The 18,826-nt window shown below is 40.2% G+C and overlaps 1 protein-coding gene across 4 annotated transcripts in view; it reads left to right on the top strand.

Annotated features, from left to right (window-relative positions):
- hdac8 (histone deacetylase 8) overlaps positions 1-18,826 on the top strand; it is an 85,924-nt gene that overhangs the window by 54,839 nt on the left and 12,259 nt on the right. For 3 of the 4 annotated variants that reach the window (XM_063060645.1, XM_063060644.1, XM_063060647.1), the window contains 2 exons: positions 11,697-11,869; positions 15,118-15,212. In XM_063060645.1, coding sequence (XP_062916715.1) covers positions 11,697-11,869; positions 15,118-15,212 — 268 coding nt within the window. Of the gene's footprint in view, positions 1-11,696; positions 11,870-15,117; positions 15,213-18,437; positions 18,507-18,826 lie in introns of those variants that run through there. The other variant, XM_063060646.1, reaches the window with a different exon arrangement.

The raw sequence follows: 18,826 nt of genomic DNA, 5'->3' as shown, positions 1-18,826 counted from the left end.
GATAGCCACGAAAGCACTGAAAACGTTGCTTCCATTTCCAACATATCTCTGCAATAAATGCAACGAAAACTAAATTGCGGAATAGACTGGACATAAGGAACCTCCTTCGAGTATCGCTGTCTCCATCACCCTTCGATGGGACCGTCTTGTTGCAGGGAAACAAGCCCAGGGTTCCCACTGATTCAGCAATATTGGTGTGTTGCAATGATTTTATATGTTCATACGGGGAAAATATGTGCTGTGTGTTTAATATCCAAACGTTACTTAAACTGTTATGATGCTATTGACTTATAAGTGACTTATATAACCATATAACAATTACAGCATGGAAACAGGCGGTCTCGGCCCTTCTAGTCTGTGCCGAACACTACTCTCACCAAGTCCCACCGACCTGCACTCAGCCCATAACCCTCCATTCCTTTCCTGTCCATATACCTATCCAATTTTTCTTTAAATGATAATATCGAACCTGCTTCTGCCACTTCTACTGGAAGTTCATTCAATGCTTACTTCAAGCTCCCCAGTCCTCCTGATAGTTGACTTATCACTATATTCATGCGAGGAAAATATGCACTGTGTGTTTAATATTAAATTCGTTAGATAAACCCTTTTAGAAACGAAATTGAGTGTATTAGCCACTTATCACCTATATTCCGGTCATGATTAACACCCCCACCCCGAACAGAATGGCCAAAAAAGATTTGTAGAAAAACGCAGGTACACGCATGCGCACTGTTGCCCGCGCAAGGCTTCATGGTCTTTGTAGTCTTTCTCTGGGTAAACACAATGTATTTGGTTGCTACTCTTGTCCGTTGGCAACCCTACCACCACCCCGCCCCAAGTCGACCGGTCCGCAAGAATATTGTCAATATTAAACCGGTCCGTAGTGCAAAAGAGGTTGGGGACCCCTGAAATACGGGACAAAGGGCGGTCCCGTATGGGACAAACCAATTTGGCCCAATATACGGGATGTCCCGGCTAATGCGGGACAGTTGGCAACCCTATAAACCCTATAAACCCTATAATGTGTATTTACTGCCCAGTTATTAACAAAATATTTGACCTTGGCGTTAATTAAGGAAGTTTCAAAGTTTAAAAATGAATTTATGCTTTGTAAATTCTTCTTTCTTGCACAAAGAATTTGGGAGTTCCCAAAAATATTGGAATCTGTGTAAAATAAAGCATTTGCGAATGAAGCGACTGATTCGGCTATACTTAAAATCTGATTCACTGTTAAACTTCCTATAAGTAATTGCCTAGTAAATTGATTGTACAGATGTGTGCTAAAATGTCCTGCACATTGCTATAACAAGAACAACTAGCCTAAAAAAGTACCAGCACAACTAGCCCATGCTTGTACCACTGCAAAGTGATCACTAAACTAACATAACATTATGTTCTCATTGATTACGTTCTTCAAAAGCACGTTGTTAGACTGAGCTCTGTGGAACCTGTATGAGTAGACTCCAGAGAGTTTTGTGAAGTGTGTCAGCAGGATGACCCTCTTAAATCAAGATTATAATGTGCTTTTCATTCCCCTAAGACAGTGGTTATTGTGTGGAGGTCTGAGGTTCACTTTATATCAGTGTGGGTTGACAATTGCATTAGATGACAATTGATATCGTTAGATACATACCTGGAAAAGGAAGAATGTCGGGCATCCTCTCTGAAATTGAAACAAGAGGTTCCTGATCCAACTTTGTAGTTGTTGCAACTTCATACACAAATGATTACTAATGTGATGTACTTGGGTAAAATCAATTATGAATTATGTAGCATAAAACAAAACAAGGCTGTGTGATATATTTTCTAGGCTAAATAGTGAATATTTATAATATAGGGACTATCAGCAACCAAATATTGATATCACAATTAAATATAGCCTTCTAAAATCTTCTTTTCAAAGCCCTACCGTGTTATATGCACACACTGCTGACAACTGTGTTCTTTTATTTCTGGATGCCTTCATTGTTACTATGACTAGGGATAGTGTTAAATATCTGTAGAAATTTTGACAAAGCTGAACTATCTCCAAGATAGTCCACAGTTAACAAAAAAATCTTGGAAGTCACCATGGACCATGTTATTTGACAATACATTTTTATGGATGCATTTATTTGTTAAAATATATAACATCCTTAATTTATTATCTTGTATTTCAATACAAAGTTTGCAGGCAAAGCAGTCCAGAGATAGTAGATGAAAGATAATGTCCTTCCATTCACCCTTTTGAAGAGGTTTGTCCTTTCAACAGTATTGGCAAATAGCATTTGAAGTTTCAGAATCCTGTTACTATCTTTCATCCTGAATAAATGGCAAGAAGACTAAATATGAATTAGGCATTACTCACAATAATTAGTAGTTGGTGTCCTTTTTAATGGCTCCCTTGACTGTTATTTTTCATCATCTATTATACATCAGCCATTATATGATAATGCTTCACTCTTAGGTGAATTCAGCCACGTATACACAGTATTACTTCACACGTAGCTCCAGCACAAAATTTTATCAGTCAGGAATTGCTTTCATTTTGGAAGGTAGGGTATCCTGTCATTTTGTTATACATAGCCAAAACCATCACTATAAACAGCTAGTATGCCAAATATTTAATTCTGCTTTTGTATTTAACTTGTGTGTACCTTCATAATAGGGTGCATGATAGGAACCTTATGATCTATTCATTGTTTTGAATCATTGCAGCCTCTTGTTATTGCAGTTACATTACATTTTCTTTGCATGGCTGGCTCTGGCTTCTGCTACTAGTTATTACTGTTCAGTCAAAACTGACAGCTCTCTAAATATATTGGAACAAAAACCCTCAGACGTTGAAAATTGGAAACAAGAACAGGAAATACTGGAAGCACCCAGCAGGTCAAATGACACCTGTTGAGAGAGAAACAGAGTTAGTATGCCAGTGAACTCAGCAGGTCAGGCAGCATCTATGGAAAAGAGTACAGTTGATGTTTTGGGCTGAAACCTTTCATCAGTCCTGATGAAAGGTGCCCGCCCAAAACGTTGACTGTACTCTTTTCCATAGATGCTGCCTGACCTGCTGAATTCCTCCAGCATTGTGTGTGTGCGCGTGTGTGTGTTACTGTGATTTCCAGCATCTGCAGATTTTCTTTTGACTGTCTGTCTGTCTAGGTACCATATCCAATGCAGACTTTGGTGACCATGGTTTTCAATATAGATCTATCCTTTGTTTTTTGGATGACTTCCATTTCCTCGATGTGTAGCCACCTGGCTATGATTTTGATGTACATAAGCCGAGGTCTTCCTCTAGGTTTACTCCCTCAATCTTTCCAGAGAGTATGAGTTTTTCTAGTTCATCTTTCCGCATGATGTGTTCTAGGAATCTGAGTTGTCTTTCTCTTATTGTTGGTATGAGTGATCGAACTGCTTGGGCCCTTCTGAGAACAACTTCATTTGATGTGTGTGTGATCCATGATATTTGTAACATTCTGCTGTAGAACCATAATTCAGCTGCTTCTAGTCTCTTTAACTATTGCTGGAGAAATGGTCCAGCATTCACTTCCATAAGTCAGGATAGAATAAATGTAGCACTGCAGTATTCTGTTTTTAGTGTACGTGCTCATCTTTCTGTCTGTTAATATGGTCTTCATATTTTGAAAGCTTCTTTTGCCATTGCTATTCTGTATTTGATATCGTGTCGCACCTGCCATTACTTTTTATTAGGCTGCCAAGGTATTTGAATTTGTTGACTTGTTTGATGTTTGTATTTCTGATCTTGATCACACATTGTGGGATGTTTGTCTTTCTGGAGATGACCATGCTTTCTGTCTTGGTGTTGATTGAGAGGCCTCTGCGATTACTTTCTGCTGCCACTATAGTGAGTAGTTCTTGAAGTTTTGTTTCTGAGTCAGCTATTAGTACGATGTCATCAGCATATCTGATGTTACTTATATTATGGCCTCCAATTGTAAATCCTTTGATGTCTTTGATACTTCTCAAGATATTTTCACTATACAGGTTGAATAAGTCTGGCGAAAAGACACAACCTTGCCTGACTCCTCTCATGATATTCACATACTCACTCACTTCTTCTATTCTGATGGTTGCTGCCTGATCTCAGTATAAGTTTCTTAAAGAAACGTATATCTTTCCCATCTATGTCAAGATCTTGAAGCATTTCCAGAAGATCTTGCTGTCTGACAGTGTCAAAAGCTTTTGTATAGTCAATGAAACATAGATGTCTTTTTGTACCTGGATGGCTCGTTCACAAATCATCCATAGCATAAAAATTGCATTTCTGGATCCAGTGTTTTCCACAAAGCTGCATTGTTCTTTACTGATTTCTGGTTTTATACAGCGTCTTGCTCTCATCATGATTACTCTGAGAATAATTTTTGCCACGTGGCTCATCAGACTTATTATACAATGTAACTCACTTTCTGTTGCTCCCTCTTTCTTTGGAAGTGTGATGAACACTGATTTACTTAAATCATCAGGTATCTCCCCTTGATCATAGATTTCATTTGCTATTTCTGTTATTTTCTCTATTCCAAAATCTTCTAAGGCCAGTATCATTTCAACAGCGATGTTGTCTGGACCAATTGCTCTGTTATGTTTTGTTTTATTTATGGCTGCTTGAATTTCTGATTTTAGAATGCTAGGTCCTTCAAGATTCTTCTTTATGTTCGGTTTTTCTCCTCTTTGGTCTTCAAAAAGTTCTTTTATATATTCTGTCCATTTGTTTAGAATTTCCTCTTTGTTCATAATTGATTTGACTGTATGTCAAATCAAGGTCTCTTCATCAGAACTGGGGTAATGAGAAAACAAGCATGTTGAGAGGGAGAGGGAATGAATGAGAATTTAATGATTTTTTTCCCCTCTGTTTGGAGTTGTGGCTGTACATTTCTTCCAATTTATTTCTTTTTCCTCCTTTTTTTTCCCAGTTTTTAAAGTAATTGTTGCCTTAACAATTTTTGTGCACTGATTGCCCTCAGTTCTCTCTCCACAAATGCAGTTTAATTTGCTGGGTGCTTCCCACATGTTACATTTTGACCCAAATATATGTGTGTTAACTTGATATTTCTCTTTAACCAGTGAATGTTGATAACTCTACTGGCCTGTGGGGAGAAAGAACCTGAGGGTGTAGTGAACTGAAATAATGAGCTGAACAACTGCTGCACAGAGTAGAAGTAAGTTGGATTGAGCTTCTGAGATTGGTGACAGGATTATTGAGTATATTGATCCTTGCTTCTTAAAGAAAATTGCCTGCCAATACACCACTAATTCAGTAAACAGACATGAGATCAAACCTTGCAGTGGCCTTTATAACTGATGGCAGAAGTATTTGCAGATAGATTGTCATTACGCTTCTGACTATGAATAAGGTAATGTAAATGCAGCTGTTTGCAAATATTCTGATCAATAATATTAGAGCTACATGCTCTAATATTATTGATCAATATGGTAATGCTACAGTTAGTGCTGCTGTCATAATGTTTCAGGAACCTTGGGGGTTGTCTGTGTGGAGTTTGCATGTTCTTCCTGTAACTTCGTAGATTTCCTCTCACATTCTAAAAGTTATGTTAGATTAATAAGCTGCAGATTTTTTTTTAACAGTACTATTGCTTAGTGTAGGTAAATGGCCATAGAATTAAAGGGAGCTGATGAGGATGTTTGAGAGAGGGAGAGGTAAATTATAGGTGGAGGGGCGAAATGGAATTGATAGGAATTCTGGGAGCCACAATGTTTATAACCTCCTGTGTGATAATAAGTAGGTGATATATGGTTGAACACTATCTCCCTGATTGAAGCTTTTTATTGCAGAATATATGTGATTTCTAAATTTCTAGTGAAAGATGGGGATTGGATATGGACTTGCAAACATTTCTTTTTCATATTACATTAAGGCAGTCTAGTATGGAATAGCTAGAAAGTTGAATTGCTTTACTGCAACTCAAAGGAATATAAATCTGATCAAGTATTCATTTCCACTGAGAAATATATCACTATTTCTAGACTCCATTTTTGGAATGACTTTGTAGTTGTTTTGGAATTCCTGTACATATGTGCATCTTTTGCCCTGCAAATTTCAGACAAAAGATCCTCTTACGACGAGCTAATATAATGAGAGACAGTGTGTTTCATGGAGTACTTGTACAAAAGGAAAGTCTGTTCACAACAGAAGCAGTAGCCTGGTAAAACATGGAACTGGGCTACCCTTCAAAGTGAGGACTGCGGCACTGGCTGAGGTGGTAAATTTCCACAAGGAGAACGAGAATGGCAGTGCTTCTCCATGCTGGACTGTCAACGTGAGTAATGTATTACTTAGTAAAAAGTTTTCAACAGAGGGTTATGACATGTATCTGGGTCAGGTGGATTCTCAGTTTTGATTGTGCTGTTCTGAAGGACCATGGTGCCTGAAGCCAAAGGTGAAGCACGAGTCATGATTAAAATTAAATCAAGCATTGCACTCTGTTACATAACTGCAGGAGATGCAATACCTTTTCTTTTATCTTTTCATGTCCAGGTACCTGGAAAAATGAGAATTTCAAAGGAAGACTTGGTATAGTCTTCACTTTGTCCACTCCCTGAATGTAAGCCACATTTCAGTACTCATTCATGCAGTTCTGCCAGTATCTGGAACATTCAATCCGGTGCTAGGTAACATATTCTAAAAATCACATTTTACTAATGACTTGACTATATCTGCTTGGAAGATTGATGATTTTCTTTAAATAGTATTTTTTAACATTAGCAAGGTATAATGAAATACACACACATACACACTCTCACACTCACTCACAGTCTTAGGCACACACAGTACTGTGCAAAAGCCTTAGGTATATGAGTCCTGATGAAGGGATGTTGGGAAGGTGGAGTGCCATGGGGGGATGTGGGACGGATGCAGAGAAGGAGTGCTAGGGGCAGGAGGTGACATGGGTGCAGGTGCACCCAGCCCTGAGACTAGGGTTCCTAACACGTGCACAGTACTGTAGTAATTTTGTGTATTGTACTGTACTGCTACCACAAGAAAAACAAATTTAATGACATGTGAGTGATGCTAAACCTGGTACTGATAGGGATCTCTGTTGTGCACTGAGAGTGGGAAGGGGGCAGGGAGGAGGAGGGGAACCAGGGTTGGGGAAAGGGGGGAGGGAGTGGGAAACATCAGACAGACATACTGTAGTGATTAATGAACCAATACTGTGGAATCAAATGACCCTGCCTGGTGTCTCAGGACAGGGTGGTCTGCACCCACACCACCCTCTGCCACTTGTTCCACACCCTTCCATGGTGCTCCACTCTTGCAATTCTCAATATCCTTTGCTCCTGCCAGATTTAACAAACTCGCTCTGCATTCCACGTTGATAAATAACAGTGTGCAAAAGTACTGTACATATATACATACATATACAAGTGATGATCCATTTCACTACTGTTAATCCCATTCCCTTTTGTAGTTAGATTTGGCAACATTGAACATCCAGCAGCATGTAATGAGAAATCTCATCATCACAAACATTTACCAGACCAGTGACTGAATATCTATTATTATGTTAATCAATTGTTATACTTCTTAACCGGAATTTTGTGATGATGATTGAATCTGTACTGATGTTATCACAGTTGCCTTGAGCAACTGACTTCAGTAATTACTTGCAACCAGTGCTTTATGATAATTATTTCATCTGCGGCTAATTTAGATGATGTGCATTGTCAATAACTGTCATCATTGACAATGGCTCCTGACCAATTATCACACCTACATTCAAATATGATATTCGCAATCAAAGCAATTGTATAAGGAATTGTTTTGTTAATAGGATTTTCTATTGAAGAGATGCTATCATTTGGCATGTATTGTACCAGAGTATTGAGGGTTAAACCTTCAAAAGTGTTGTGCATTTATGAATGCTGTTAACAATTTGTTCCAGCTATAAATGTAGTGAAAATATATATATTGCTTATATAATACTGTTTTAATTCTAGTCTTATATTATTAGACATATTATGGTTTTTTCTAAACAATATCTGCAATAAAAAAACATTTGTAGAACCTGTAAACAATTAGTCCTTGAAAGCTGAATAGCTGCATTTTATATTGGTATTGTGAAGCACTGTTGTAACTCACTCCAGATGCATGCCCACAGAGAGCAGGTTTATTCTATTCAGCCAACTGAATATGAGCCCATCTCATATGTTTAAATGTGTACACTTTGATTTTATCCAATTTCTGTCTGCAATAATGTAGATTTACTGTAATAGCATTTTTTTGTACAATTACCTCAGTGGCCCCCTTTCTTTTCATGTACCCACGATGTTTGTTGTTTGTTTTGATATTCCTTGCCAGTTTGTTCTCATAATCAAATTTCTGCTACTCAGCTTTTTAGTTCTGTGCTGCTGGTTCCTGAAAAATTCCCAGTCTGCTCCTCTCCCAGCAGCTTTTGTCACTTTTCTATATTCTAATTTAAGTTGAACATAGTACTTAATATTTTGATCCTTTTAATTGAGTCCTTCTTTCCAATTGCAATAAATATAATGCTGAGCATTGTATGTGGCTACTTAATATCTGCCACTGCTAATCTACTGCCTTTCCTTTCGCCCGCTTTCCACTCAAAACAACTCTTCCTTCATTCTTTTTTGTTGTCTTTATTTAAGTTGAGGACACTCATTTTAGACTAGAGGTATTTATCCTCAAACTGTACCTGAAATCTTTAGTGTGACTTTAGTTCTGCAAAATCTCATATTAATAGTCATTACACATGACTAATTTCTTAAAACCCTCTTCCCAGCTAGGTTCCACAGGAAAAGGCTACAAAAAAAAAACAATGTACAAATTCACCACTTTGATTAGTCCAAGTCACTTTGCAGGTTAAAACTTGTCAAAATATTTGCAGTTTCCTTTCTATTTATGATTTGCCCTCACACAAGACCATACTTTGGGGACTAATAGATCATTCCTACTTATGTCTTCTTTCCTTGCTGTTCCTTTTGTCTACCACTGCAACTAATTAACTGCTCATCACTACCTTCCTTGTTTAATAATGCTACCCTTCCTCCCCGCCCTCTGTGCCTATTCTTCTGGAACGAAGAATAGCCCGGAATATTGAGTTCCCAGTCCTGGTCAGCCTCCAACCATATCTCTGCAGTAGCTGTTAACCAAATCTTTAGTTCTGTCTCTGCTGTCAATTCATCTATCTTGTTACAGGTTCTGCTTGAATTCAGATAGAATCTCAAACTTCGAACGTTTTTGCAATTGTTACTCCAGTTCCAATTTTAATTGCACACTTGTTATATTTTTGCTTCTTTTTGTCAAACTTTGATTTTTCACTCCTTACCCACTCTGCAACTGTTCTCTCATTTCTTTTTGATTCACTTCCTATTACTTGAACCCTCATCCCTTACAATTAGTTTAGAGCCCTGTCAGTAATGCTGGTTACACAGTTCTCCAGGATGTTGGTCCTATCATGGTGCACATGAAACCCAACCCAATGCAATAGCTCTGTCTTGCCCCAGCACAGGAGATTATTATCTTTATGATTCTGCTTACCCATTTCATTTCAAATTGCTGTTCATCTCTCAACACAACTTTTTTTCCTATATATCAATCATATACCCCGCATATGCTATAGTATGTATCATATGTCATATACCCCACGTGTGCTATCGTATATATCATATACCCCACGTGTGCTATAGTATTCTGGATAGGAACATAGAAAATAGGTGCAAGAGTAGGCCTTTCAGACCTTCGAGCCTGCACCGCCATTCAGTATGATCATGGCTGATCATCTAACTCAGAACCCTGTACCTGCCTTCCCTCCATACCCCCTGATCCCTTTAGCCACAAGGGCCATATCTACCTCCCTCTTAAGTATAGCCAATGAACTGGCCTCAACTGTTTTCCTGTGGCAGAGAATTCCACAGAATCACCACTCTCTGTGTGAAGAAGTTTTTCCTCATCTCAGTACTAAAAGGCTTCCCCTTTATCCTCAATCTGTGACCCCTCGTTCTGGACTTCCCCAACATCGGGAACAATCTTCCTTCATCTAGCCTGTCCAATCCCTTTAGAATTTAATACGTTTCAATAAGATCCCCCCTCAATCTTCTAAATTCCAGAGAGTATAAGCCTAGTCGATCCAGTCTTTCATCATTTGAAAGTCCTGCCATCCCAGGAATCAATCTGGTGAACCTTCTTTGTACTCCCTCTATGGCAAGAATGTCTTTCCTCAGATTAGGGGACCAAAACTGCACACAATACTCCAGGTGTGGTCTCACCAAGGCCTTGTACAACTGCAGTAGTACCTCCCTGCTCCTGTACTCGAATCCTCTTGCTATGAATGTCAGCATACCATTCGCCTTTTTCACCGCCTGCTGTACCTGCATGCCCACTTTCAATGACTGGTGTACAATGACACCCAGGTCTCGTTGCACCTCCCCTTTTCCTAATCGACCACCATTCAGATAATAATCTGTTTTCCTGTTCTTGCCACCAAAGTGGATAACCTCACATTTATCCACATTAAATTGCATCTGCCATGAATTTGCCCACTCACCCAACCTATCCAAGTCACCCTGCATCCTCTTAGCATCCTCCTCACAGCTAACACTGCCGCCCAGCTTCATGTCATCCGCAAACTTGGAGATGCTGCATTTAATTCCCTCGTCTAAGTCATTAATATATATTGTAAACAACTGGGGTCCCGCACTGAGCCTTGCGGTACCCCACTAGTCACTGCCTGCCATTCTGGAAAGGTCCCGTTTATTCCCACTCTTTGCTTCCTGTTTGCCAACCAATTCTCTATCCACATCAATACCATACCCCCAATACCGTATGCTTTAAGTTTGCATACTAATCTCCTGTGTGGGACCTTGTCAAGTTTGCGTATTCTTCCTGCAAACCCTACATGTATATCAACAAGGAGCCAGTGCCTCATACCTATTAGACGATGGTAGGAACTGAGACTTCAGCATCCTCCTGCCTATTTTATAGCTATTTCTTACTGACCTTGACTACTGAAAACATTTTAGGTATTTAATGTACAGAGTGTAACTACCTTCTGGAAAAGTGTCTGGGTAACAGTTCCCCTTCATGATGTGTCACAGTATCTAAAGCTCAGGCTCCCAATAATCAACTCCGAGCTGATAGGTCAGTTCCCCGAGCTACCAACATTTTCTGCAAGTGTGGTTATCATGAATCACAGTGAGGGGTATTAGATCCCACATGTTGCAGTGTCTAGCCATCTCTCTGTGATTTGTATGGGCAAGCAATGAATCAATAGGGTAGAATTGATGACTGACCATATATGAATTCAGAGAAGTAGGCATTAACGTCAAGGTAGGGTGTCTCCTACCCTATGAATGTGAGGAAGTCACTGAATACAGTCTTTTTCTTAACCTCATCACCCCTACTGGGCAGAGGCTTGACTCATCAGAGTTCTCTGTCCTGGGCCAGTTTTTCAAGTTGTCGCTAGGTGTAGTCCATCTTCTTGGTGTATCCTTTCTCTCCCAGGGATGAGATCTTGGGAGCTTCTGTTGGTGTTTCTGTAGCTCTGGGTTTTTACAGGATGGGGTTGCTAGCCCCATGCCCAACCCTCTGCCTTTCACAGCCAGGCTTGGGACTGTCTGTGGCAGAGTTACTGAATGTAATGATTTTGTGATATCAAATGCAAGGGATAACTTTGTAGCCCTTAATATCTGTTTACTTCTGTATTTCTCTCTAGTGTCTTGAAAGAGGTTTATGTTTCATTTAACCCTGAAGCAGTAGTCTGTCAGCTAGGAGCAGACACTATGGCTGGGGATCCCATGTGCTCCTTTAACATGACACCAGTAGGAGTGGGAAAGTGCCTGCGTTACATACTGAACTGGGAGTTACCAACTCTGATCTTAGGAGGAGGTGAGTTTACCTGCCTTTGGCTGAAGGATGGTTGTGACTAAATATATAGAGTTAATTGCAACTAGATTATTGAACAGTTACATTGTTGGTTGTGAAAAGGATGTAAAAATAAAATTGCATACCCTTACAGAAGGGAATTTTTCAAACGCTAAAGCCTCTGAGTAATTGTATAACTAAATCATCAGTGGAGCCTGTGTATAGCCTGATCTGCTGGGAAAGTTCCAGTATGTCAGGACCACTTTTGCAACAAATTATAGCCATTGAAGTTTAATCAGATTTCACCTGCCCCAAAACTTCACTCGAAGACAGAAATTCCCTTTCTTTCATCCATTTCCACCACCCCACCATCTTCTCTGTATCTAAACTATTCTTTCTCACTTCTTCAGATCTGATGAAGCACCCTTCACCTGGAATATTTTCTTTCTCTGTTTCCAAAGATGCTGCCTGACAAGCTAAGCTTTCCAGCATTTTCAAGTTTGTGTTTCTATATCATGTTGACTCAAGTTTTCTTATCCAAGGCTACGTCCACACTACGCCGGATAATTTTGAAAACGAAGCTTTTTCTCTTTGTTTTGACCCTCTGTCCACACTAAAGCGGGGTTTTCATCCCCCGAAAATGGAGATTTTCAGAAACGGTCTCCAGAGTGAATAAATCTGAAAACGCCTAATATCCGTTGTGTGTGCGGGGTAAACGGAGAGATTTAAAAACGCTGTCATGACAACACCACAACAACAATGCTTTTTCTGCTTCTGCTTGGTACTGCGCAAGCACTGCCGTGTGGCTGTTACAACGCGCAGTCGGTGTGAACAGCGTGAGAGTTAGATTGTAAAGTGAGCTTTTTTGACTATTTAAAAATGCTGTCATGGCGTGCCGGAACAGATGGCCACAGCGCGGCATTTCGTTGTTTGTCTTGAACGCAACCCCCCACATAACCTAACAATTTCAGAACAGACGGCAACCAGACTGAAGCCAGAAGAGTTAGAAATGTACTCACCAAATACTTTGACCCATAGCTTACTGAATAAATAAGTATACGCACTTTGTCCTGTTTTCTGTCTTTGCTTGTATGAAGGTGCTTTACCTATTTATGCAAGTACTTCTCTGACAATAGATGTGTAACAGCGTAATGTAACATTGTATGGAAATACAAGATAACACTGATGCAGACATGTTTTATACATTTAACAAGGCGCTTTATTAATGCAACAGAGTTAGTCAGTTTTTCAATGTTCGTCATCAGCCGAGTCATACTGTCCGTGAACTCCCTGTCAGTTGCCTCCATACGCTCCAGCATTTGTTTTTTTTTAGTTTTAAGTCCTCCTGCGCGAGAGCCAAGAGCAATTCCTTTGAAGTTTTTCTACTCTGTAACTGGACCAACGTGCACCAAGTATACCGTTTCCTCTTCACTTGTTTTCTGTGTGTCCTGCGCATCCCAGTAGGAGGAGATTCGCCCAAATATCCGTCTAATGTGGACAGGGATATTTTGAAAAACGCTTAGTGTGGACGCCTATTGTTTTTGCTTGAAACCGGCGTTTTCAAAATTATCCGGCATAGTGTAGACGTAGCCCAAGTCTGGGCTCCTGGATAGTTTCCACAAGCTTATGCTAGCAATATGTTGTACTGACCAAGAAGTTTAATATTCTGATAACTGCTCCCATTAAGTTATTTCAGCTTGTCCTATCACAGACATTTGGTTTGTTCTATACGTGCCTGATCCACTTCCTCTCCTACTGAAAGTTAATTTCTCTCTCTCTCACTCACTCACTCACTCACTCACTCTCTCTCACTCTCATATTTCTGCCAAGGGGCCACATTTCTGAAATGTTACCTTGGTCTATATCCACAAATGCTACCTGATCTGCTGAGTTTCTTCCAGCATTTTCTGTCTCTATTTCGGATTCCCAGTATCTTTAGGTCTTTGAAATGTATTCAAGGTTCTTCCTTAATCCTATCAGTACTTCCTTCTGTGTCTTGTTAAATATGTCTCTAGAGGATTAAGGTAGTAGGTGAATTGGGTCCATTGATTTTTTAAAAAAAGTTCAAAAGGCATATACTGGTAAAAGTTTGTCATGATATGATGCCAGACATTTGGTTATGGGCTCTGATGAAATGCAATCTTAGCTGAAAGAGTGAGGCTATCTCTTTATTATTTGTGAAATTACAGTTTAAAATAAATTTGTAAAATACTGTGGAACCTGAAATAAACACCAGAAGTGCTCAATGCTGTGAAGTCAGGAAGCATTAGTGGGGAATCAAAAAAATTTTTGTGCTATGTTGGCCAGACCCAACTGCAAGGCTTCCTGGGTTTCACCTGCCAGAAAGAATGCCAGTAGTTTTAAAGAGGATCCAACAGAAAATCTGTAGTATGCTTGCTTATTGTATGAGGGATCAACTTACTGCAGTCTCTGTCAGGAATAAACAATATTATTATACCTACCTTTGATACAAATTTGTTTGTAGTAAACTCCCTCATCAAAATGACTATACAGTGGATCACAGACTTGAACCTCAATAAATAATATTACTCCAGCCATGTATTAGAAGTTGCTGTTTTAGGTTGAACATTAAATTGGGAAAAATTAGCCTTAAAGAAATATTAAGGTGCAGAAGAAGGGAGAAGGAGAAGAGAGAACAAAAGAGGTTTGTGAGAGGGCAAGGAATTGTGGCTAAATCTTGCTTTTATTCTTTTTTTGCACTTTCCCTTTTTAAATCTTCTTAGGACTACAAACCCTATTGAGAGATGGGTAAGAGTACCAGTTGTATTGAAAGTATGTAAAAATTGTCAAAGTGATCTTCTCCCTCCATGGCAGGAGATTTTGGAGCAGGATCCCACAATTTATAGAGCAAATGAAAGCAGTTCTTGAAAACTATAAAACTTAATTGTTTTGGTAACGAATGGACTAATATTAACTCAACAGTTATCCACTGAGCAATTGTGTAAACAACAGCACTCACAGACTTGTATTCTGTCAGTATAATAGCAATGCATTGTCTCATAAGATATTTCTAAGCAACACACACAAGATGCTGGAGGAACTCAGCAGGCCAGGCAGTATCTATGGAAAGGAGTACAGTTGACGTTACAGGCTGAAATGCCGGCTGTACTTTTTTCCACAGATGCTGCCTGACCTGCTGAGTTCCACCAGTGTTTTGTGTGTATTGCTCGGACTTCCAGCATCTGCAGATTTTCTCTTGCTTGTGATAAGATATTTCTCCATTGCTTTGTTTTTTTTCCTGGTGGTGACAGGGGGCTATAACCACGCTAATACAGCCCGGTGCTGGACATACCTCACTGCCATTATCCTCGGAAAAACTCTGTCTTCAGAAATTCCTGATCATGAGGTAAGACTGCATCAAGCTTCTTTTCCTTGCTGACTGCTGAGTCATTCTATCTAATCAAAATGGGGATTTTTACTCTGAATGCAGCTTTGTTGTCGAATTGGTAGCACAACAATAATGTACTGTTTCTCCATTTTCCCCCAAATGATCCCTTGCACTGAACTAAAGTAAACTGTAACTGCTCGATATCTTAAGTAGTTGTTCATTTAAAATTACTCGATGATTTTTATTTTATCTGTGTAATGTGACTTTGGCAAAGATGGCAAAGGATACAGAGTGGATGGGATGATATAATATGTTGGAGTATAATAGTTCAGAAGAAGTGGACAATTGTTTGTTGCATGAATTCTTTACACATGATTTTAAGAATATTACTAAGAGAAGGTACTAAGTGTTAACAGGGATTAGTATTGAAGGAAGTTGATAGAAAACATTTTTAGTAGCAAACTCAACAGAAAAGTTCAGTTGCAATCAATCTTTATTGTAAATTTATGACAGAAGCATTAGCTTTAATTTGCAGAGTACCGTTATTTGATCACAAACATACAATGTTCTTCACAGCAGTGATATCAAACAAGGAAGTAGCACTGACCAATGTAAGGAGACACTATAGTAGATGACCATAAGCTTTATCAAAGAGGAAGGTTTTAAGAATCATTATAAGTATTGAAGAGAGGTGAAGAGAAAGTACGATGGTCAGAAAATTTGATTATAGAGAAGTGAAGAGAGTTGGCATCATCTGTGTATATACTGAAGCTGATGCTTTCTCAGCTGAAACACAGCATGTGGATGGTGGGTGGGGGTGATATGTGCGACAATAGAGGAACTACTATATGTATGGAAGTTAGTCACCAAAAGGTGATTCTTCGGTAATAAATGGACAAATATATATATATATAACTTTGTAACTATGGTCCCACATAGCTCGTAGCATTAGAGGGGACAGGGGTGGGTCTGGTCAACTATATAGACACTAAGAATTTGGTTCACACATCACTCACTCGCAGATTAATTCCCATGCTCCTGTTCACACATTAGGTCCTCTGTTGCTGTGCTCCTATCTATTTGCTAGTGCCTAGTCAGTGGTTCCATTTAATATCAGACAATGTATACAGTATACAACCTGAAATTCTTACTCTTTGCAGACAACTATGAAACAGAAGAAAACACCAAGAGAATGATGAAAGAAAAAAGCATTAGAACCCCAAAGTCCCCCTCCCCCTTGCAAGCACAAGCAGTAGCAAAGCATCGACCCTCCCCCCACCTGCTCCAGCAGGAAGCAGCAGAGCCCACCACCCATTAAGCAACAGCAAAGCTCCCGAAGAAAGACCGTGATCTGCAGTCCATCAAAAAACATTGTTCACCCAACAGTTTGATATGCCACAGACTGTTTCATAGAAACATAGAAAATAGATGCAGGAGTAGGCCATTCGGCCCTTCGAGCCTGCACCGCCATTTATTATGATCATGGCTGATCATCCAACTCAGAACCCCGCCCCAGCCTTCCCTCCATACCCCCTGACCCCCGTAGCCACAAGGGCTATATCTAACTCCCTCTTAAATATAGCCAATGAACTGGCCTCAACTGTTTCCTGTGGCAGAGAATTCCACAGATTCACCACTCTCTGTGTGAAGAAGTTTTTCCTAATCTCGGTCCTAAAAGGCTTCCCCTTTATCCTCAAACTGTGACCCCTCGTTCTGGACTTCCCCAACATCGGGAACAATCTTCCTTCATCTAGCCTGTCCAATCCCTTTAGGATCTTATACGTTTCAATCAGATCCCCCCTCAATCTTCTAAATTCCAACGAGTACAAGCCCAATTCATCCAGTCTTTCTTCATATGAAAGTCCTGCCATCCCAGGAATCAATCTGGTGAACCTTCTTTGTACTCCCTCTATGGCAAAGATGTCTTTCCTCAGATTAGGGGACCAAAACTGCACACAATACTCCAGGTGTGGTCTCACCAAGGCCTTGTACAACTGCAGTAGTACCTCCCTGCTCCTGTACTCGAATCCTCTCGCTATAAATGCCAGCATACCATTCGCCTTTTTCACCGCCTGCTGTACCTGCATGCCCACTTTCAATGACTGGTGTATAATGACACCCAGGTCTCGTTGCACCTCCCCTTTTCCTAATCGGCCACCATTCAGATAATAATCTGTTTTCCTATTTTTGCCACCAAAGTGGATAACTTCACATTTATCCACATTAAATTGCATCTGCCATGAATTTGCCCACTCATCCAACCTATCCAAGTCACCCTGCATCCTCTTAGCATCCTCCTCACTGCTAACACTGCCACCCAGCTTCGTGTCATCCGCAAACTTGGAGATGCTGCATTTAATTCCCTCATCCAAGTCATTAATATATATTGTAAACAACTGGGGTCCCAGCACTGAGCCTTGCGGTACCCCACTAGTCACCGCCTGCCATTCTGAAAAGGTCCCGTTTATTCCCACTCTTTGCTTCCTGTCTGCTAACCAATTCTCCACCCACACCAATACCTTACCCCCAATACCGCGTGCTTTAAGTTTGCACACTAATCTCCTGTGTGGGACCTTGTCAAAAGCCTTTTGAAAATCCAAATATACCACATCCACTGGTTCTCCCCTATCCACTCTACTAGTTACATCCTCAAAAAAATTCTATGAGATTCGTCAGACATGATTTTCCTTTCACAAATCCATGCTGACTTTGTCCGATCATTTCACCGCTTTCCAAATGTGCTGTTATTACATCCTTGATAACTGACTCCAGCAGTTTCTCCACCACCGACGTTAGGCTAACCGGTCTATAATTCCCCGGTTTCTCTCTCCCTCCTTTTTTAAAAAGTGGGGTTACATTAGCCACCCTCCAATCCTCAGGAACTAGTCCAGAATCTAACGAGTTTTGAAAAATTATCACTAATGCATCCACTATTTCTTGGGCTACTTCTTTAAGCACTCTAGGATGCAGACCATCTGGCCCTGGGGATTTATCTGCCTTCAATCCCTTCAATTTACCTAACACCACTTCCCTACTAACATGTATTTCGCTCAGTTCCTCCATCTCACTGGACCCTCTGCCCCTTACTATTTCTGGAAGATTATTTATGTCCTCCTTAGTGAAGACAGAACCAAAGTAATTATTCAATTGGTCTGCCATGTCCTTCACTAACAAGGGACAGAGAGTTGTCACCCATTCTACAGCTAGAGGGGAGACCAACAGATTGCTGTTTTGATGTTACAGTCTAAAGCAACGCTTACTTGAGCTCACCGGACTCAAGACCCAGCAGATCCCACCCACCCCACCAAAGAGAGAGAGAGGGAAAAGAGAGAAAGAAACACAATTGCTTGAGTGCAGAGACCTCAACAGCCACACCCGCTGCCTCGATGTTCCGAACTCCTGCGATGCCCCACTTGGTGACACCGGCAAGGAATTGGGTTCACAGGGACCATCCGAGGCCATTCCTGGAGAGATCGAAAACAGCCAGTCGGTGAGTTCCGGGAGCAGGAACCTACTGTCATGAAGAACCGCAGTTTGAGTGCAGCTGCAGATCACAGACTCCGACAAGACCCCAACCATCTTGAAAAGGAAAAAAGAGACATCAAAGAGAGGAAATTACGCTGTTTGAGAGA

This window comes from Mobula hypostoma, chromosome 10, assembly GCF_963921235.1.
Source record: "Mobula hypostoma chromosome 10, sMobHyp1.1, whole genome shotgun sequence".
Lineage (NCBI taxonomy): Eukaryota > Metazoa > Chordata > Chondrichthyes > Myliobatiformes > Myliobatidae > Mobula > Mobula hypostoma.
This window is presented reverse-complemented; position numbering and strand designations above follow the sequence as displayed.